The following is a 22,175-nucleotide window of genomic DNA, read 5'->3' on the forward strand; positions in this document are numbered from 1 at the left end:
ACTATATGCCCCCTGGTGTTATATTTTAGGCTGAATATAGCCTTTGAAAGTGGCTTTGAATTGGTTAGTGATACTTTTTAGGCATTTGCAGCATGCGTTAATGACTTCAAGTTTTGCTTTAGTAATACAAATAGAAAAAATGTTATGAGGCAGGTGCTTTTTTTTTTAACTACAAATTATCATAATCTAGTGTTTTATAGCAGTACAGAGGTGAAGTAATATGGCATTGAAGGACAGGGGAATTTATATGCATTCTTTTTAGTCTGTATGAGTAGTGAAATGGGGAATTCTGCAGCTCTCCACCCTACTACTCTCTTTTGTATTATGGGTATCTCTGCCAAATACTGGTATTTTTACTGGTTAAGTCAGCTTCTTGCAGATTTGTGATTTTCAGCTTTTTTGGATGTCTTGATATTGGCTGCTTGTATGCCAAGAGTGTTGAATTACTATTCTTCTTAGTACTGGTGAACAGCAAGGAAAACTACAGAAGATTATGCAGTGAAAGAGGAGATTAGAATGTAGTATTTTAAATATCTGGAGATATGAGATTATCTGTGTTTGTGCTTCCTGACTTAACAAGTGGGTAAACTGCCAGTTACCCAAATGTTTACATTTTTTATACCATATTAATGTAATGATCGTGGATAATTACGGGACATCAGGGACCACATTAGTGTCTGCTTAGGACTGTGTCTGTAAACAATTTAAAGTCAGTGAAGATATTAGCATCGTAAAGAGACTGAATAGCATTCATGCACAAAAATATTTGCAATCCTTGAATGCAGACTTCAGAATGTACTCATAATTTCAGTAGATATTTTTTGCCAGTTATTTTTCTCTTTTTTTATTTTGTACACTTAGCAGTAATAAAAAGACTGAATGCTTCTGTAGTCTGGAATTTTGTACTGATTCGATGAAAACATAAAAGAGTGGATTTGCTTGTCTAACTTCATTTATATTAAAAGTTATAAATTGTTTTTGAACCAAGGCTGAATTATCTATATTTTTCAAATATATGAAGAAATCTCTCTGAAAGTGTAGAATAGGTATTAAGGCACTTTCAGTAACCTAAAAGAGTGATAAACTGTCTCCATTGAAAAGGTGTTGTCTTTGTTAAAAGCTGTATTCTGAATTTTAGGCTTTGCAATATGGTTTCCTGGATTTCAATAAGTTTGATGTAAATGAATATGAGCATTATGAAGTAAGTGTTCAGTATCAATCTTCTGATTTGTTTGCTGTTACTAATGCTAAGCTGATTGTTTATAATATGTGCTTTTTTTTTTTTTTTTTAGTATTAGGTTCCATTTCTGTTTTGTCTCTTTAAACTTTGATTGTTAAATAAAGGTGTGTGATCAGAGAGAGAATATTAAAATTCAGATTTAAGCACAGTAAGCCTCAAACATGTGGGGGAAAGCAGAAACCAAAATGGAAATAAATACTTTTTTCCATTATTATTAAAGCCCTGGAAGATGATTGGGCAGTGGGAATTTGGCCACCTTTTAGAGGTCATGCGTATTCTTGAGCAGTCTTGATGAGAAACTCAAGGGCATACAAGTCCAAGTCTAACTGAATTCTGGAGAGCAATTAAAGTATGTATCTGTGAACACATGGCAAAGTATAATAACACTCCTTGAGGTAAAGAAGGAAACAGGGCTGGGAAGCTCCAACCCTATAAAATTAACTCTGGGGCATGGGAAACAAATGAGACAATGAAGGACTGCAACTCTTGACTATATGCAGTCTCAGAAATGCAAAGCTGCCAGTTATCTGTAAAGAGAAAATTAAGTGTTCTTAGAATCTAAAAGGTCACGATTTAAAGTGTCAACAGAGATAAGGCCAAGGTCATAATTTAGAAACCTATAAAAAATTTAAAATTGGAAGTTTCCCTTCATCTGAAGGGCATAATTTGTGTTGTTCTAAAACTCTAATTTAGAAGGAGGAGAACACAGGCAAGAAAAGTGAGGTTGGGAGCACCTGGCATCCTCCCAATGGAACGGAAAGCAGGCGACTAACATAACTTCCTTTGGCAAATATTGTACATCACTTCTATCTAGCATGTATTTTGAAACAATAAGGAAAAGCCTGAAAATACAGGGATAATGATAAACCAAGCATTTTCTCTTGACAGAGAGCAGAAAATGGAGATTTTAACTGGATAATACCAAACAAATTCATTGCCTTCAGTGGACCTCATTCAAGAAGTAAAATTGAAAATGGTATGCTTAAAAAAGGAGGTGGGGGTCACAAGCCCACTGCTTTCTTAGTTGATTGTTATCAGTAAGAACAAGCTTTAAGAATTGTTCCTCAAACAGTGTGTTTTTTCCTTGGCTCTTTTTCTTTTATAAGAACCCTGGCGGTAAAATTTTAATGCTTGGTTTAATTGTATCTGACCTAGGTGATTATGTTAAAATTCCATTTTCAGTTAGTCTATTTCTTTATGTTGAACATGAGTCCTATTTTGAAAGTGTTTTCATCTCTTGTTTTTGAGTCTTTGCTTATTTCTGCAGTTGAGCGTTACTCTCTTCTTTTTTTTTTTTTTTGCTTCTTTTTTCAAATAGGCTATCCCCACCATGCTCCAGAGGCTTATTTCCCATACTTCAGGAAGCATAAGGTCACCACTATAATACGCCTCAACAAAAAACTGTATGATGCCAAACGATTTACAGATGCTGGATTTGAGCATTTTGACCTCTTCTTTGCTGATGGAAGCACACCTACTGATACTATAGTTAAAACATTTCTAAATATTTGTGAAAACGCTGAAGGTGTTATAGCTGTTCATTGCAAAGGTATAGTGTAAAAACAATTTATATTACACGTGATGTTTATAGTTACATTTCCTAAGGTATTTTGCGCTATAATTCCGTTATATCTAGTTATTAACATCTCTGCCAAACTGCAACTTTTCTGTAGAAGTTCTTTCTGTGCTTCTGTTCTGCACTTCATCTTCTAATTTTTTTAAGTTCCAGAAAAATCTTCCCAGCTGTTTCCAAGAATGAGGCTGGGGAAACTGAATTTGCCAATATTAACAGCTCTTTCTGCTAGAAAGTGTTAGCACTTTCAAAGGATGCTTTTGAGCAGGAATTTGAAGTCCTGACAGGGTTTATAGATCTTTCTGTAAATATACAGTTACATATACCAAGTTATAAACTTTTGAAAATATCATTGCAGCTTTTGGAGGGGATTCTTCATAAAGTATGAGTGTTTTTCCAGAACCACGGAAATCTTCATCCCTCAGAAACCCCTTATACTAGCTACACTGGGCATGCTCTGAGACTGCCAAGGAAAAGATATTCAGAGCACACCCAGTGCAGCTAGTATAAAGATACAGTTTTCTGTGGTTCTAGAGGAACTACATTTCCCTTCCCACACCATCTTCAGTAGTCTATGAGACATTAGTTCTCCACAAACTTTGCCTCACTACTGTACCTGATAATGCTGTGATTGAAGGAGAAAGGCCTTTTAACCCATTTGCCTGGGACCTGCAAAGACTGCATTTTTGTTCCCGGATCTGCCACCCATTTGCTGCATGTTTAACAGGATTATACCATGAAGTGGAAGAATTTGTAAAAACAGCGTCTTGACTGTTGGGAAGCAAGTGCATACCCTTACTCTGCACTGAGGTGATAAATTCGGGGCGTATTGTTTAATTGATTACGACTGAATATTGAGTATCAGTGTTACAAGTGCTTTGTTTTCATTCAAATTAAGATCTTTGATATTTATCATACTAATGGTGTCTAGACTACCTTGTTCCTCAGCCTGCTCTTACTATTGAGAAAGAGTAGAATGCTGTAGCCTATTCTTAAAGCTGGGCGAGGCATGGAAAATGCTGTGTGATTGTCTTGGCTATTGGGTTATACTGAAGATCTTACATTGGGGTTGATCAGTCGATTGTTAAATGAGAGAAGGTGATGTGTAATTTGACATTCACAGCAAATGATCGAGGAGAGGAACCACTTAGCTGGAGCTGTCCTCCTTTCCTTCTTATTTTTCCCAAGGTAAATAGAACTGTTTTGAGGGCCATTGCAAAAAAGGTTCCTCATTCTGGAGTACTTTTTGCCTGTGTTGGTTAGTACCCCGACTTGCTGATTGCAAAATTTGCCTTTTCCTTGGGAACTAAAGTAAGAAATAAGTAAGAGGAGGGATTGGAAGAGCAACTGGTTTCAGTGTAGTGTATGATCAATTTGCAAGAAGGTGCTTTGAGAACTTTGGAAGAAAGCCAGCTGTTTGGTTTTATGCATGGGATAATTCTCATACCTATAAACATATTCATAGATAGATAGGTAAATAAAGATACATAGACTTACAGATATTTGTAAGGTCACTGGCTCTGGAAGGTTACCTCACTCAAAAAACCTGTGAAAAATATGTTAATAACCTTGTATATGGAAACAAAAATTCAAAAGACTTACCAAGTTGATCAGTAACAGGTTTGTTTAATAAACTAGGCAAGTAACTATTTGTCCAAGTAACAATGTCTGTAGCTACTGCAGATTCCAGATGAAGATGGGTATATAAAAGAAGCTATTCTTTTATCTTACACAGCTGGTCTTGGACGAACTGGCACACTTATTGCCTGTTATATTATGAAGCATTATCGGATGACAGCTGCTGAAACTATTGCCTGGATTAGAATAAATAGACCTGGTTCAGTGATTGGACCGCAGCAACACTTCCTGATGGAGTAAGTAGATTGACTATAAATGATTTAAAAAATAGAGCTAGATGTCTTTTTCTTCTTCTTTTATTGTACACTTAATAATCGTTGGTGTTAATTTGTTGTGTTTGGGGCTTTTTTTTTCCATGTTATGATAGCAAACAGGCAGAACTTTGGACAGAAGGGGATATTTTCCGTGCAAAATTGAAAGGAAACCATAAAATTGCTGTAACAAGAATTTTGTCAGGAGTAGTTGATATTTCAATTAATGACACAAGAAGCAGGAGAACCATCCAAAAGGACACTGAACTGGTAACCATCTGATTATTATGCTCTTGTAAAAGTTGTAACTGCTTTTGAGAATCTCTCAGGTTCTGAACAAACCTGTGTGTACACTAAAACTGTGTTAATCAGATTCTTTTTCTGTTTGCCCTTTTTGTATCGAGGGATATGGGGGAAAAAAGGTATGGAGAGCAAGTATGAAAAACGAAGTGCAGTACACAGGTGAAGTAGGAGCACCCTTATCATACTTTAGTCTTTAGGTAAATACTAGAACAAAAAAAGTACAATTTGCAATCAAAAACACTGTGATTTTGTTTTGGATTTTCTGTTACTTCATTGTGTGTGTTTAAAGGGAAGGGATGAAAGGTTTTTTGCTCCTTTTAGTTTCTAAGTAACTGCAACTTCTCTAATACCATTTGATGATGCCTTTTAAAAAAACAATACTGCTGTTTTAAAAAGGCAAGTGAAGGAGGGAAATACTGTACTTGAGTGAAGATCGTACTGTACCTAAGCAAAGATTCGATAATACATGTCCACTGTTCTAAACGTGGACAACATTCTGATGAATGTAATTCATGACACCACTTAATGGTTCACAGCTTTAAAAGCAGCAAACAGGAAACTGGAAAGAACAGAATTGTATTTATGCAAGTGAATTTTCTTTGATTTTATGCTGGCAAACTTTCTTATTGGGATAATTCTAACTTTAAGGTTTAAGATAAGGTTAATTCTTAAATGTCTAAGTGTCTATATTTTAATCTTGTTTTATCCCTTCCCCCTCTCCACTTATCCAGTACAGTGATGAAGACGAAACAAACTGTGTAACACAAGGTGATAAGCTTCGTGCTCTGAAAAGTAGAAGGCAGGCAAAAGCTCCAACTGCATCTCCTCTAACGTAAGTCAGTTTCTGAATGTATAAATGCCAGAAATCCTTTTATCCTCTTCTTTATACATACTTCCCTTTGGCCCCAAAAGTTTGTTGCCAAGGCTGCTTTTACTCATTTAAAACAAGCATGAGATTCATGATGTTCATTTCTCAGAAGACTTGGTGAGCGCTAAGGAGGCAGAAGAACTTGGTTAAAGAACTGCATTACTCAATTTCTAGTTTTCTGCATTGTTTTTGATTCCGGTAGTCTGCGCTTTACAAGCTCCCGTAGTGTTTCTGAATGCTTTACTTCTAGTTTATGCACAAACATTATCTTGTCTTTACCGTGGTAGTATAAAAATGGAAGAATATGACTCGATGTGGTGGTGTTTGGCTGAAATAAGGTGCGCACTGCTTTTTGACGTAAAGTCAGCTACCTAAGAAGAAGAATTGAAAGAGTAATCTTTAGCTTCCTTTCATTTCTTCTTCCTTGGAGGGGAACTTTCCCTAAATCCTGTGGGCCTTAGGATAATGGCTGGTAGATCTGGAAGGCAGAGATTAGCACTATTTCAGTAAATAAATTCAAAAGGAGTGCCTTTTCTGTCAGGGAACCTGGTATACTAGTCTCTTGATTTTAGACAAGTACTGAAACACCACCTGTAAAAGAAAGTTTGTAGTCACCTTTGCATCTTTTGTAGCTTGTAGCAACTGTAGGTAGAAAAACTTTCTGTCTGCCCTTAAATAAACTACAAGAGAATGCAAGACTTGCAAGACATATCTGGATGTCATTTGATTGCTAGGAAAGGAATGGTGACCCCTGGCTGTCAGATTTTTGCAAATAACACAGCACCAGTCACAGACCAAAGGCAACTTGGCTTTCGTTGTGCTGTCTTTCTGTAGGGCATGATGCTGCTAGCTGCTGGCCTTTTTTCTTTATCTTTTTCTTTTTTTTTTTTTTAAGACCAAACAGTGTCATCAGACTTTTAGAGAAAGTGAGAGGTACGTAGTAAGAATGTGCTGAATGTAAAGGAATATGTCTTTGGAAACCATCACACATTGCTATGTATGAATTCTACTTTTGTTTTAAAAGATTCTCTTTTGTTCATGCTCATAATTTACACAGGCAATCAGATAAGAAACAACAGATTCAGAACAAAGCCTGTACCCAACTGACATTAAAAAAAACCCAAAACACATCACGTCAGTTACCTCAAATAGCACAGTAAAAAAAAATACCTTGCACATTAGTTTTTAAGGCACATAGTGCCTTAGTTTCCACTTCATAATATTTTTTCATAAAAGTACTTTAAGTCATATAATAAAGCTTGTGAAAGATCTCATTTATTGTATGTTCCATAGAGTAAATGTAGACTGTATGATAATCTATTCAGAGCCTTTGTCTTAATATGCAGAAAGCCTATCAACTATTAAAATATTATTGCATTCATGAAACATTCTGCAACATGACTGCTCTAATTAACACTAGTTAGCATGTACTTCTGTAGAATTAAAATAATTGATCTAGAGCTTATAGTTGTCTTCTATAGTGTGCATTGTGGCACGAGGAGTTAGAATTTCCCTCCTCCTGTTCCCCCAAGTTATTTGTATGGTTTGCAGCTTGTACTGAAATAATTTGGTGAAAAATGGATGTATAACTTCTTACATTCTTTGTGTTACTATTATTAAACCAAAATGTCACTAGGAATATTTAGCTGCCCTATATGAGTCAGAAGTCTTCCCTACTAGAAGAGGTATCAGTCTTCTTCCGTTTTAGCTCGGACTGTTAGAAATTTTTAACCTTGCAGTGAAATTGATTAATTTTATCTAAGCAAACAAAAAGAAGCTTCTAAATCCTCTATGTAGTTTTATTTCACAGAAAATAAAAAAAAAAGGCAAAATAAGAGCACCAGAAGCTGTGACAATTACAGTCTTTGAGAACTAGAGGCATTGCTTATGTTTAAGTCGCAAAGGATTTGTGTATAACGTTTGTTAATGTTTATTGAAGTTGGTTGTATAAACTATATGCCTTCATGAATGGATATTTTGTCTATGTTCTAACGAGCAATATTCTGCACCTTTGGCAAAGGATTATGAATTAGGTTTTGCTACTTTGAACACAGGAAGGTAATATACCCCATCATCGGGGTGTTTACATAAATTGTTTGTTCCGTCAAGCTGATCTGGCTCTGATCTAATGTTTTAGTATTAAAATATATGATTGTGAAGTAGGATGTATGAGTACAGGCTGATCAAACTCCGTAAGAGATGGCAGCAAGTGTTAAGAGATGTACTACTGCTCCAGCATGCACTTATTTTCAAAAGAGCGATACAGGCTTTCTTTGGAATAGACAACTTTATCGAGGATTTCAGAACATTTGCTTTGATTCCAGCAACATGTGGATACTACATTTGGCAATTTATGGTTGCATGGATTGTTACAGTCATAGAAAGTAAGAAAATGCTTGGCAAAGGTTATAGAGCAATATGCTTTTGAAGAACTTGAAACAAGCTAAAATGCACCAATAGCTTTTGCTTTTGAATTTTTGTTCATCTTTTCCTCCCCCTCCAACCCCTTTTTTAGATGGCTCCTAGCTATGCTGGTGTCTACACTGTGTAGCATTGTCATCTGGTGGATTGTATGTGGCTCCCTTCTGCCCAGCCTGCTATTCTGTCTAGATGGTTTAAGAACATAGTAACCATCAGGACCCCCTGAGAGAGAGCCACTGTGTAAGTGTCCCATTCCATTTCTCTACAATAGCTCACACTTTCTGTCTAGTATGTCTCATAAATGCATGTTTTCATATCATGTTTCTTACTGGCTTTGTTGCAAGAGTAAATTTCACTGCTCTGGCTTTGTTGTATATATTTTTGTATATATTATTTGGAATAACTGAGTGATTTTTATGGCTGGCTTGCAATACAAAAAGGTGCAGAGCTTTTTAAATTAGGATAATTTATAATTTTGAAGCCTTTCTTCTCTGCATGCTCCTGCAAAAAAGCAAAACTATATAAGCACAACTGTATTTGTAAAAAGGAAAAAGTACTGCTTTAAAATATGATCCTATCCTTTGTGTATTGCAAATGAAGATGTTAGCTCCAGTTTTACTTCAAAATTCATGAACTTGCAGAGGAGCTTAGTTTCCCAAAGCATGGTTTTACTCACATGAAACGCTAGGAATTAGAATTTGTTAGAAATGTCAGTAGGTCTTTGTTTTTACTAAGAGATCATAGTATTACATGCCATAAGAGACAGTAATTTTTTCCTTTTTAACATAACAGAAGATGAGGCAGGTTGCAGTATTAGGTCAAGGCTCACTTGTTTACCCAGCCAATCATGTTTAATCTTCTTTTGTTCTCAATTATATTTTTATAGAGCTTTATGAGACTAGTTAAATCCCTCCTTTCTGTTACTTGGATTCAGGAGGCTGAGTAAAGCATTAAAAACATACTAGTTCCTTGAGCACAGTTTTCACTCTTTCTCCACTCTGCTTTTGTCAGAGTGGCTGCAGTGATTGCTGTGCCTCACTTCCACTTAAAAGGTGCAATGTTTTTATCAAATGACAACTTCCACCTTTTAGCCAAGCAAAACTTCAGAAGCATGCAGAACTTCCAGGAAACCCAAACAGGAACTCTTTTTTTTGCTACCCTGTCTCCCTTGAGCTGCTCCACCACCACCACCCTCAAAGCGAAATGGTTACTTTGGATGAATGCTTGAAACTTTGGTGCTCTCAGAGAAAAAATAGGTCAGGAAAAGTGTTTTACACCAGAGTACTAAGTAAGAAAAGGCATTCTCTCCTGGCAGAACATTAAGATTAAGAGTTTCTGTCCTTACCTTCGGCCTTGCAACTTTTTTTCGGCACTTTTAAAAAGCATGGGACTCTTTCTGCTGAAGTAAATGACCTAATAACTAAAGAATGAGAACTGAGGGACTTGTGGACAAATTAGTTATCCTATTAGCCTTAGCTGAGGTTATCTTAATCAGTTCTTTTGGAGGAAAAAAAAAAACGAACTAAAGATCACTTTAGCTATTTTTTTTTTTCCCCACTGGTACCTAACTTTGTCAAAGAACATACTTAAATGAGAGGCTTGTTTTCAAAGTTCTACATCAAATGTAGCAGTATTTCTTGTCTCAGTGTTTTCCAGAAGTCAGACCTCAGATTTCTAAACACAGACTAAAAAGCTAAACTTAAAACACGGGTTAAAAAACTGAAACAATCTGTCCTTTGTTTTCCTGTACTATAAGATCAATTTCACTCAACTATCATCCTTTCTTTCTCTTATGGTTTCTGTGTTCTGTCTAAAAACTCCCTTGCTAGAGGGAAAGAGAAAAGACTGTTTGATGTTGGTAAATGTGTCACAATGCAAGCAATAGGGTTACTGGTGCTGCTGCCTCATATCCAGGACTGACAATCATACAGTGTTGGTTTATGTCTGGAAAGAGAAAACACTCCAGCTGTTCTTAAAAGCTAGACTAACGTTCTCTCAATTATGCAGCTAGTGTCCCTTGTGTTTTAAGAGATCGAATTATCGATCAGGATTGCAAATCTCTCTGGGCTAGCCTGGCAGTCCTGTTGGCTGGAGCCCTGTAGACTGAAGAGTATCAGTCACTTGCTGCCTATCAATGACTTGGAACAGTGGTAGAGGTCTCAGGCCTAGTTTCCTAAAAATCATAAGGTGATGAAGGAGAAAGCAATATTGCATTTGACAGACCTTGTAAAACAGGTAACCTTGGCAAGAATAAAATGCCCATTGCAAGTCAGAGAAGACATGCTCCTCTGTAATCTCTGTTCCCCTCATCCCTTCCTAGGATACTGTAATCATTTTTCTTTTAAGAAGGCTTGTTGTGTGGATTGATTTCTCTCCAAGATGTATTACCTTGCTGGCATTTCAAGTTTTGTGGATTTTGTCTTGGGTTATGGGGTTTGGGCTTTTGTGTCCTGGTGGTGCACCTGTCGCCCCACCCCACTCTGAGTTAAATGGTGATAAAAAGTTGTGAACTATTTAAAAGATGGTGCTACAGACCCAAAAACTTTCCATTTAAGCAGGTTTTGATTTGTTTAAAGGCCAATTGTGGTGGGTTGACCCTGGCTGAATGCCAGGTGCCCACCAAAGCCTTTCTCTCACTCCCCCCTCCTCAGCTGGACAGGGGAGAGAAAAGTATAACAAAGGGCTTGTGGGTCGAGATAAGGACAGGAGAGATCACTCACCAATTACCGTCACGGGCAAAACAGACTCAACTTGGGGAAAATTAACTCAATTTATTAACAGTCAACCAGAGCAGAGTAATGAGAAATAAAACCAAATCTCAAAACACCTTCCCTCCACTCCTCCCTTCTTCCCGGGCACAACTTCACTGCCAGATTCTCTGCCTACCCCCACCAGCGGCGCAGGGGGACGGGGAATGGGGTTTACGGTCAGTTCATCACACGTTATTTCTGCTGCTTCATCCTCCTCAGGGGCAGGACTCATCACACTCTTCCCCTGCTCCAGCATGGGGTCCCTCCCACAGGAGACAGTCTTCCACGAACTTCTGCAACGTGGGTCCTTCCCACGGGCTGCAGTTCTTCACGAACTGCTCCAGCACGGGTCCCTTCCACGGCATGCAGTCCTTCAGGCACAGACTGCTCCAGCGTGGGTCCCCCACGGGGTCACAAGTCCTGCCAGAAAACCTGCTCCAGCGTGGGCTCCTCTCTCCACAGGTCCTGCCAGGAGCCTGCTCCAGCGCGGGCTTCCCACAGGGTCACAGCCTCCTTCAGGCACCCACCTGCTCTGGTGTGGGGTCCTCCACGGGCTGCAGGTGGATATCTGCTCCACTGTGGACCTCCATGGGCTGCAGGGGGACAGCCTGCCTCACCATGGTCTTCACCACAGGCTGCAGGAGAATCTCTGCTCTGGCACCTGGAGCACCTCCTCCCCCTCCTTCTTCACTGACCTTGGTGGCTGCAGGGTTGTTTCTCTTACATGTTCTCACTCTTCTCTCTGGCTGCCGTTTCTGTCTGTCCCAGCAACTTTTTTTTCCGTCTTAAATACGTTATTACAGAGGCACTACCACTATCACTGATGGGCTCAGCCCTGGCCGGTGGCAAGTCTGTCTTAGAGGTGGTTGGTATTGGCTCTGTCAGACACAGGGGAGGCTTCCAGCAGCTTCTCACAGAAGCCACCCCTGTAACCCCCACCCCCCGCTACCAAAACCTTGCCACACAAAGCCAATACACCAATATATTATCTTGAATAAGAAAGTGGTGTATAAACTAGTCTGGTGTTTGGGGAGTATATTAGGTCCAGAACTACCAAGTGATGCTTTGATTATAGATAGAACTGGAGATGAAAAATTCTTAATGATACATGGATTACCTATTTTAGTAGTGTGGCTATTACTGCATCCTGTAGCCTATGTTCAGGATATGTTCTGCTTTTTCTTTAAAAAAAAAAACAAACAAATCGTATTTCAATGATATAGAAAACTTCTGCGTACATCAGATGCACTTTCTGCTGGTGTTTCTGGAAGTTTGTCCTTGTCATGTACAGCATGACATGATATTTTACATTAACAGTTACAAAGCAGTAAGGTAGGTGTCCTGAGGACCTTACCCTTCTCTAATATAGTTTGGGATTTTTTTTTGTGCTGAGATTTTGGGAGGATTTCATCTACTGTGGCCTCATCTCATGTCCATTATAAAAACTATCTAATGAACCTGCTGTCAAGTGAGGCTGCTAGTCGAATAGTGTTAAATCAAAATTCCATACAGTAAAGATAGTTTCTTCTCTTACCTTAAACATGTATGCAGTAGCATTCTAACAAAAACTCTGTTAGCACTGTTACTGCTCCTAAGGTGACAGTTAAGGGCCCGAAGACAGCTCAGGGTGTTTAGTTGTAACACCATGTCAGATGATGGTGTAAATTGGACCTCATCTGTTTTCCCTGAGGTGCTATCAGCCTTGGAAGTCTAGAATTTTAGCCTGATTTAAACATGGCTGTTCGATCATTCAGCGAATGTTTTGTTCACAGGGATTTCAGTTAATCTTTACTTTTGGGTAGCTGTATGAATTTGTGTGAATTTGCTGAGATGTAAAAATGGTATATCAACTGAAAAGCAGATCATGTTAAAGGTTCTACCATGCTCACAGCTGGCTCTGAGCTGATCCCGTAAAGCAGCTCCTTCTCTCCCTACCCTTTGGTAAATACAGCAATCTTAAGAGGATGATGTTGTGATTGGTTTGGTTTTAAGGTGTAATTATATATGGTGACTGTTGTTGTAAGTCATGTTCCCATTTAGAACCTCTCTCTTTTCTTTCTTTATTTTGAACAGATAATATAAAAATCTGTGGGAAGTAAGGACTTACCTATGATATGTTGAAAAGATGAATATTTTAGTGTTTATGCAAGGTGGTATCTTAACACTTCATAGTATTTCAGTTCATATTAGATAAGTATATGGGCTTAAGCCACTGTATACGGACCTGTTTTCTGAACTTCTGGTGTCTGGAAAGAATGGACGGACACCTGTAAGAGAAAGATTATACCCATTAGATCATGTTCCAATAACGTTGCTCTTTTATATATGTACATTACATGCATTTTATGCAGAGAGACAATTTAGGTATATATTTAAGGAGAAAACATGATTTTTCCACATTTCTGTCTGCATGAGCACTACTAAACCAGCATGTGCCATGATCTGGTCATGCTTATATTTCAGTGACTAAATGTTATAGTGTTAAGCCAGCTTTGTACCTTTCCGTTCAGTCCTGGAAGTTGCTAGTGGCACAGATAAAAGGTACAGTGCAAGTCTTTTTTCATCACTGCTGTAATTTTTAAAGCGTAGTTGAAAGTGCAGTAGCTCAAATTTGTTCATGTTGTATGACAACTGTGGCACTGAGAAGAGAATTTTAAGTTTTAATATTAGAACTTGTTAGGACTGGTTTACAAGCACAATAGAAATTATAAAGTGAACTTCCAGGTTTTGAACTTTTTCACCTTGGGCATGCAAGGAAAACAGATTTTTGTTAGAATTTGTGTTGTCTACAGAAGCATGATATGATGTTGAAGGTGTATGGTTTTTGTTTTCAGCCTCTCAAATGATTCCTCCGACTTTGAATGTGTTGTGTTTACAGTAGAATTTTCTTTGCATTCTGATAGTCCTTGCCATTACAACCTTGTATCTTATTTTGGAGGAATAGAAGACTGTTTGGTTTGGACTTTTGCAAATGAAGTAACAAGATTTTGCGAGTCTGAAATATTAAGAGAGACTTGTTCAAGTAGAAATTTAAAATACTTGAACTTTGTGGTCATCTGTTTGCTAAATAGTCTAAAAGTATGTGGTAAATAAGGTTGCTGATCAGTTTTACTGCTGTAAAGAGTTTATTTTAGATGAAATTGTGTTATCTCCAATGCATATTCTAAATCTGGTATCAAACTCATATAAAACAATGACAGCATAGGGGTTTTTTTCCATTTCCGGTTTTGGTGAATATGTTACATGAGTATGAAAATACTCATATTTTCCTCCAGGTATGCCTGACCATTTTTCCTGCAAAAGTTACATTTTATGTTCGTATCTTGAAAAGTTTCTTAGGAGTATTAAACAACCAGACTGCTGTTTGTATAACTTAATGAAGGTTTTGATATCCAATCTAATATAATCTGCTGGCAGAGATGGACTCAGTGAAGCCACTGAAAATTAGAGTCTAACAACAGCAGGGGAAAAAAAACAGTAACAGTTATGTTACTCGTAGCTCTAAACCTCTAAAATGATGCATAGTTTTATAGTTGGAATCTTGCACAGACAAATTACTGGGGAACAGGCATATAAAATGATGCACTAAATAGATATCTGTGGACTCCATTGACCAGTTGTCACTTTTTGTCTCCATAGTATCGTAATTTCACTGCAAGTATTTAGGAATACAGAAGACATGGTTTCCATATGAACCAGTTGGCTGGTGGCTAAAAATAGTTGTTTGCATTTCACAATCTGGAATTACTTTCTTATTGATGTAAGCAACACTAGGATTTATCTGCCTGTTTAAGAAGTAGTCAATATATTGCTCTAGAGTCTTCCAGAGAACGGGTTGAGCACAACCAGCATGTAGAGCTCAGTTTTGACTATGGTGCAGTAATTCCCTGTAAGAGCAAAATGCCAGCATGTGCAATGATTTTCCTAGCCTACTGTATTTGAAGGGAATATCTCATGGTTAATTGCAGGAGATTTAGACTTTGATCTTCACAAATTGAATTACTTGGGTTTTTTTCTGAATTCCTTTGTGTGTTAGTCTGGAAAATAATGTTTAGTTTGGTTCCATACTTCAGATTTTATCTTCTTTTTTGTTTTGTTGCAGTAATTTAAAATACAGTTTCTTAGCTTTTTGTCTTCCAAAAACCTAACAGGAAATTCAAAACCATTAATTTAATCCATTCCTTGAAAGCAAAAAAAAATAATCAACAAAACAAACTGCTGTGCTCCTAATAAAACAACTTGCATTACTGTAATTGTAACAAGGATGTTACGAAGAGAAGGATGTGTTTCAGGCAGAACAGTTTGCTTTTCAGAATGATTTGTGAAAAGCCAGCTGATACTTGCTAGCTCTGCTGCAACTGTAATACCCTCTTTTCAGTGTTTTCCTAGAAACTTTCAGGTTATATAATCTTTCTTTTTTCCCACTCTTTCCAGAGTAATTCTGCAGTCCAGTGTTCAGAAAAATAAAACCTCTGAACCTAGCATTTCTGACAGTACAGACATTACTAAAAGAACTACCAGGTCTGCTGCAAGAAAAAACACTTAAAGAAGGTGAGAGTTACCCTCTTTACAGATCCAGTAACTGTTCTCTAGGCAAATACTTTGAGCTGGCGTATCCATCGCTGACAGGAGCTTTTGCCACAATTGAACTCCTTCTCCTAGCAATAGGAAATGAGAAACAATTTTATGGTTTATGTCATGTACTGAGAATATCTGGAACCTTAAATCTTATGTCATTTGTTTACGTTGCTCAGTCTTTCAGCTTTGAGAATTTTATATTGTAATTCCTAGTGTGAGTCAGAATTACTGAAGGTGAGGGATTTTGGTAACAAAAAAGCGCCTTTCTCTGCCACAGCTCAGCCTGGATTAAGAGGTAGAAAAGTTGTTCACAGCATTAAGTCAATTATTAGTCAGTACATGAAGTCAAAACTAAGGGGAATTTGATGGACAACTGAAATGCAGTAGTAGTGGAGAGGGTGAAGTGTGTAAAATGCATGTGTATACTGCTATGAGATTTTGTACTGAGAGTATGGCTGATAATCTGAACTTAACCTGTTCAGTAAAGCTTAGCGAAATTTTAAATTTGGATGGATTTATGCAAGACTGAAAGTGACTTTTGGCCCAGAAGCATGTGGCCACACTACTACTATGTTTCTTTGTGTGTGCATGTGTTCATGCCCCTCTATGGCAGCTCTCCAGGTCATTATCAAAGATGAGCCTGAGAGTGTAGCTTAAAACAATTTCCAAGCAACTTCCAGTGGTTACAATTGACCAGAATTTGTCTTGTGCTTATAGTGAAAAACTTTTGAACGGGTCTGTCAGGTGTTGAAGAGACTTCCTTTTGTTGGGAAAAGTAAAAGGTGGCAAATAATGTAAGAAATAGTTAAGTAGCTTGGTTTATAAATACTGCTGAAAATTCCAAGTTCTTCTGCAGCTTTTTTCCCACAGAGTTCTTCTTTCCCCTTCCTCATCTGTTACCTTCAAGGTAACAGGAAGTTGTGAAAAATTCACTCTATCAAGCAACAGAAATAGTCATTAATAGTAGACTGCAGTAAATACTAGTCAGAGAATTTTTAGCAGTGGCTATACGAATTACATTTTGATTTGTATAATAATATGTTAAAAAAAAAATCTCTTTTTCCTGAAATGCATGTTTTACTAAAAATCTGAAGTATTTCTCAGGGTTTTCCTGTTTGGTTGGTTAGTTTTTATCTCCATTTTGCAACATTTTCACCATGTCTGTTTTGGTCCAAACAGAATTGATGGGATTCTGCCTGCTATTTTTATTCTTCATGCCTCTCCCAGTTTTAAGCTCTTTGCAACACTTGGTAGCTGTATACATGCACATGTGTAATTGAACAGAGATTTTCAGTTCCTGGAAAACACATCTCCAAGTTGACCTTTGTGTTGTGTGAGATGAGAATACCTATCCTTAGGAGGAAACAACTTCCCTAAAATAGAGTTCATAGAAGATTTCAGTTATTTTGAAATAAATCCTTTAGGTGTATTGCCAGATTTATGACTCTGAGGAACAAGGATCAGGTTGATCTTAAACTTCATAAACTACTTCATATTTTAATGGATTTTCTAAAACCCAAATTCTTCTACCCCAAATATTTCATTACATATACTGTTTCTTTTCTTCTAACTTTTGAGGTCAAAGATTTTCAGTCACTTTATGCTTGGATCCAATGATCAAATTTGTCCTAAATAGTTATATCACAGGTCTGGAGTTCTTAACTATCTTGTCATCTGAGAGGGCTAAATTGGGTGCTGGTCCCTCTAAAGGGTATTTTGGTATGACCGTACAATTTCATGGACTTAGAATGCAGGACCTTGTTAATCTTGTAGGTATCCTTTTATTTTTCCTGTAGCATTTGGCAAAATGTCACTCTTTTTTTTTTTTTTTTTTTTTTTAAGCATGCCTTTGTTTTTTCATCTAAGTTTATTGTAATTTGTTGAAGTCTGTGTAGTTTGCATTACCTCATAGTGCTCAAATTCATTGACCTATTCCAGATCAAGTGGATTGTAGGGTAGGGGAGAGTAATTATTATTACAAAATTGAGATCATGCCCTAACCAACTTCTGTCTTTGCCAAGACCTTGTTGGCTTCTCTGAACTTCCAACATTACTGTGTACCCTTACTCTTTCATTTTTTTGTCTGATGTCTGATATGTTCCATGGAAACATCTTGCAGTATTTTTACATTAATGTTATTTGTTGATGCATTAGGTCATTTTAGTCAATTCTTACTGTAGATGAATCACATTTGCGACCCATCCTAACACAGCATAATCCACAGAGCTGGGTAATTCATTTGCCATTTCATCCTTCAGACTGTTGGAGACACTATCATAGAATGCCTCCAGAATGATTTTTCAGACAGAACAGCCATTTACAGCTAAAACACTCTGTCCTGGCTTTGCAAAGAGAATTTAGGGAATTTAAATCCTATTCATAACATTCACTGCATTTCCTTTGCAGAACATCTCTAGATGTCAGCTGCCATCTATGAAAGACAGTACTGGCAGACATAACACACTGTATCTTGTGATTGAAATAACACTGTTGTTGAACTGCAAGAAATCACATTACTAGAGCATTATCCATAGTCTTTCAGTGGATGCCCTTGTTTCTCCAGTTAAGACGTCTTCCATGTAGATTTGCCAATTACTGAGAAGTTCGTGTTTGTATTTTAACAAGGTGCATCTACCAGATCCAAACCAACTGAATCATAGTAAGACACAAATTAAACAGTCTTTTCTATGTTACTACACATAACAGGATTAGGATTATGTATATAGTAAGCAGTTGATTAGAAATGAAATCTTGAGTGGTGAAGGAATTTTGGTAGGTAGAGGTGCTTAAGGGAATGCAGGTCAACTTACGGCAAAAAAAAATATTTGGGAGTGTGGGGGAAGATGTATGAAAACTGTATTGTATAGGTTCCTTTACTTCTTTTAACCAGAGAGCTATAGCACAAAAACTAACAAAGAGGAATACGCTTTAAAAATCTCATGCTTTTGCTTTGCTGGGAATTGTAAAGCAGCCTTCTGCACCCTTGTTCAAAGACTGAAAACTACCTGCAGCATTTCAGAGCTTGTCTATATGTAATCTAAATCGAGCTTTAAAAAAATTAATGTTTCTTTACTATTCTTTCTACTTTTCCTACAGTCTGATACCTCAGAGGGAGAGAAAGAAAAGGAATGCTTTACAGCAAATGCGCTTAATGAAATTATGGTACTTTGAATCCTCTGTTGCTTTTCTGTATGGAACGGAACCTTTCTTCATGTTGTCTGTGATCAGACCAGTCCATGCCTTCTTTACAACCAGTATTGCTGTGTTCTTAAATGCAGTGACTTTTATCTTCTGTTTCTTTCTTTGAAGTATCGTTTGCTCATTTTATCTTGCCAGAAATGTTACCTTGAAATACATATTGAGTACATATTTAACTTTTTTCCTCAAATATGTTTTATTTCAGCAGCCAATCCGTCCCAAGGACTAAAACAGTATTGCGTTAAGTTTCAAATAAGCAACCAGTGTTGAAGAGGATATTCAGGAATGAGGGGATGTGACTAGAGGGGACTTGATGCAATTCAAGGAAGATTACTTTGGCTCCATTTTTCAGCAAAAGTGAAACTGAAGAATCTCTTCCGTACTTGTAGAATAAAATGAACCGTCAACATGCTTGGCAGACACTTTCTTAATGTGCTAACATTTCCTCAAAGAAAACCAACAAAATCTGTGTACATTCAGACTCAGGTGTAAATACTTAAGCTCTCTATTATAAAGAGGGCTTGCTAGTATGTATGATGCATGTGTATAAATTGTGATGGCAATCACTTAGCTGCTGACCACCAGAAATTAAAAGATGGTGGGAGCTTTTAAATATATAAATCTGTGTTGTCCGTTCAGACTGGGCTCAAGTCTCCAGTTGAGACTGAAAATCAACCACAAAAGCTTTTTTGTTCTAGTACTGGTACTCTCCTGTGTTAATTGGCTATTCTTTCTTATTTTGTATGAAGTTTTTTATGAAGCCACAGTACTGAGTACACAAAGTAACTATTGTCCACCAAAGAGTGCTTTATTTTCAAAGGTTGTGTAGTTTATTTTGAAAAAACTAACTATAAGTGATATAACTTGTTTTTAATAGTAATAGATTTTTAGTTGTTCACAACCAATGGCTCTTTTAACCAGTAATTGCTTCAAATCTGGTATGATTTTAAGGGGGAGCAAAAACAGCTTACCATTTAAAGCAGTGCTGTCATATTGAAATGTCATTAGTGTTTATTTTCCTATCTTCAAGTCTTTTAGGTGAAACTTTAGATTACTATATCTAAAAGGTAAGAATTTTTCCCAGGTTTTATTGGTACACTTGGTAACATGTGGATGTCACTGTTTTTTAGCTTTGAGACACTTAATGAGTGCAGCACACAAAAAAGGGAAAATAAGCTTGCTGTATAGCTGAGATTGGTAGTGGAACTCAGGGGCAGTTATAGTTTTTAACATCTAATTAACACTTTTAAAACTACAGCTTACCTCTGTTAAAAAGCAGTGTTAAGTTTTAGAGGGATCTGAGACTGAAATTTTCATCCACTACAAGATTGTCTTCAAACACTGGCAGTGTTTTTTCCCTACCACTTTTCACATTATGAAATCTCAAAGCTGGCTTTGCAGTGATGTACCCTTGTCTGCCAACTGAAGTTTATAGCTGCATATCCCTCAGATGAGGACTGTTACCACATAGCCTTAAATATGATACAGTTATCTGTTGATTTAGTGACTCTTACAGTAGAAAGTAAAAGAAATGGAGAGATCTGAAGTGTTAGCAATGGAATAACTGACATTTTTAAAGATACAGATTACCTCTGCAAGGGGGAGATTTTTCTTTTTGTGAATATAAATGGGCAGGTTCAGTGACTAGTTTCAGTCTAAATCCTTCTCAATTAAAATTAAGCTTTCTGTTAGGCTGGTGATTTTTGAATGCCATTACGAATAGCCCCACATTGGCTTGAAAACATTTTGTGGCAAGAGCATCACAAGTTGAAGGGGAAGCAGGATGTGAAGTGTAAGTAAGCTTACAGGTAGCATCTGTGAGTTTGGATAGTCAAAATTTGCAAATACAGAAAGAAAACCAAAGAGGCTTGTATGGTGCAAAATAAAGGACCATTGAGGCTCAGACCCCAAATACTTTTTTGTTTTCCTCTTAATCTTCACCCTCACTACCATTTTCTTCTAGGTGAAAAGCACCTAAAAGTGAGGGACTGAATTCATCCTGATACAGCAATTAAAATTTCTTGACTTTTTTTTGTTTGTTTGTTTCCTTTAACTAAGCCACTTGCCCAAAAGCTGAAGTACAAGTAACCACAATAGTAGGTATATTGTGCAAATATGTATTTGTTTTTATTTTTGAAGAAAATTCTTATCCTGGAAGGCAGAAGGGATGAAACTAGCGAGGTGAGAGGGCGAGAGTCAAGACAAGAGAGATTTAGTAATAGTTATTGTGTTTGGCTTTGCCCTTCTCTCGGCTGAGCTTCCTCTTTTAGCATCCTTGTTTTTAATCTGAAAATAATCAGCCTATTTCACATCCTTTCCAAATTCCAAATGGGAATTTGGCTTTTTTAAAGTAACCAGCAGAGCCATTAGCACTTTCAGGTTCATCAGAAATAAATTTGCATAAAAAAGTGCACACACGCACACACAATAGCAACTTTAGCTAAACCAAAATCGCATGTTTGGCATGAATGTGTTTCAGGATACCCCTTCCACCACCTAGTATCTTAGTGAGAAACACATAAATGTCAAAGGGATTTTACATTTGAACTCTCCAAACAGCCTTATATGGAAAATTAACTCATTACCTCATTGTGTCCCATCTAATTTTATTGCTTAGTTTGTTCTTCTGAATTTTTAGTATTTTGTCTAGCATTTTTATTATACCATACCAAAGCTGTCTTAAGTACAGGAATGAAGAGTGGGCATGGGTGAGGAAGTCCTTGGTTTCTAAATCTTTTTTGAATTGTGAAGTATTATGTGCCAAAATGGAATGTGTGGTGGCAGCTGTATCACCATTGTACCACAGAGCAGCCACAGGAAGTTATTTCTGCTGTCATCAATTAGCAGTTTTTTCTTAGAAATTCTTTCCTCTCTTTCAAATACATGACAGATGGATTCTCCCTTGGTCTCTTACTCAAAAGTATGCAACATACTCAAAATCTGTAATATCTTGGCTTAAATTGCTAGTTTCCATTACAGCATCAATAACTTAACTCAGATTTTAACCCAGACCTTGTCTTTTTGCCCCAGTATGACAATATAGAAAATGCTGCTGATTTAAAACAAAACAATAAGATCTGTAGAGACTCATGCATTAAAATGGAAAAAGAAGAAAAATGTGATGTTCACCAGTTTGTTGCACTGCAGTTTTTATATTAATGGTTTGCAGACTGTTTGTCTTGAGTAAACTCATGTACAGACTATCAAGATCTAAAATTTCTTGACTAATCAGTACTGTTCATCCTGATTATTTTTAAATTGTATATTTCTAATCATATTTTTTTAACTTGGATTGACAGAATGGGAGTTTATTTTGCTGAAGGTATTTTTAAGATAGAGCTTCATATTATCTTGT

The 22,175-nt window shown here is 37.0% G+C and overlaps 1 protein-coding gene across 11 annotated transcripts in view; it reads left to right on the plus strand.

The window, feature by feature from the left end:
* CDC14B (cell division cycle 14B) overlaps positions 1 to 21,922 on the plus strand; it is a 48,434-nt gene extending 26,512 nt beyond the window's left edge. For 2 of the 11 annotated variants that reach the window (XR_003921767.2, XR_005931511.1), the window contains exons 7-15: positions 1,139 to 1,201; positions 2,129 to 2,216; positions 2,559 to 2,789; positions 4,549 to 4,687; positions 4,819 to 4,972; positions 5,737 to 5,837; positions 8,389 to 8,534; positions 15,479 to 15,595; positions 19,026 to 21,922. Coding sequence is in view for 9 of the 11 variants with exons in the window: in XM_030003286.2 (XP_029859146.1) it covers positions 1,139 to 1,201; positions 2,129 to 2,216; positions 2,559 to 2,789; positions 4,549 to 4,687; positions 4,819 to 4,972; positions 5,737 to 5,837; positions 8,389 to 8,500 (888 nt within the window). In the remaining 2 variants the exon portion in view is untranslated. Of the gene's footprint in view, positions 1 to 1,138; positions 1,202 to 2,128; positions 2,217 to 2,558; positions 2,790 to 4,548; positions 4,688 to 4,818; positions 4,973 to 5,736; positions 5,838 to 8,388; positions 8,535 to 15,478; positions 15,596 to 18,718; positions 18,791 to 19,025 lie in introns of those variants that run through there. The other 9 variants (XM_030003286.2, XM_030003288.2, XM_030003285.2 and 6 more) reach the window with 9 other exon arrangements.
* Positions 21,923 to 22,175: the final 253 nt, after the last annotated feature.

Source organism: Aquila chrysaetos, chromosome Z (genome assembly GCF_900496995.4).
Source record: "Aquila chrysaetos chrysaetos chromosome Z, bAquChr1.4, whole genome shotgun sequence".
NCBI lineage: Eukaryota > Metazoa > Chordata > Aves > Accipitriformes > Accipitridae > Aquila > Aquila chrysaetos.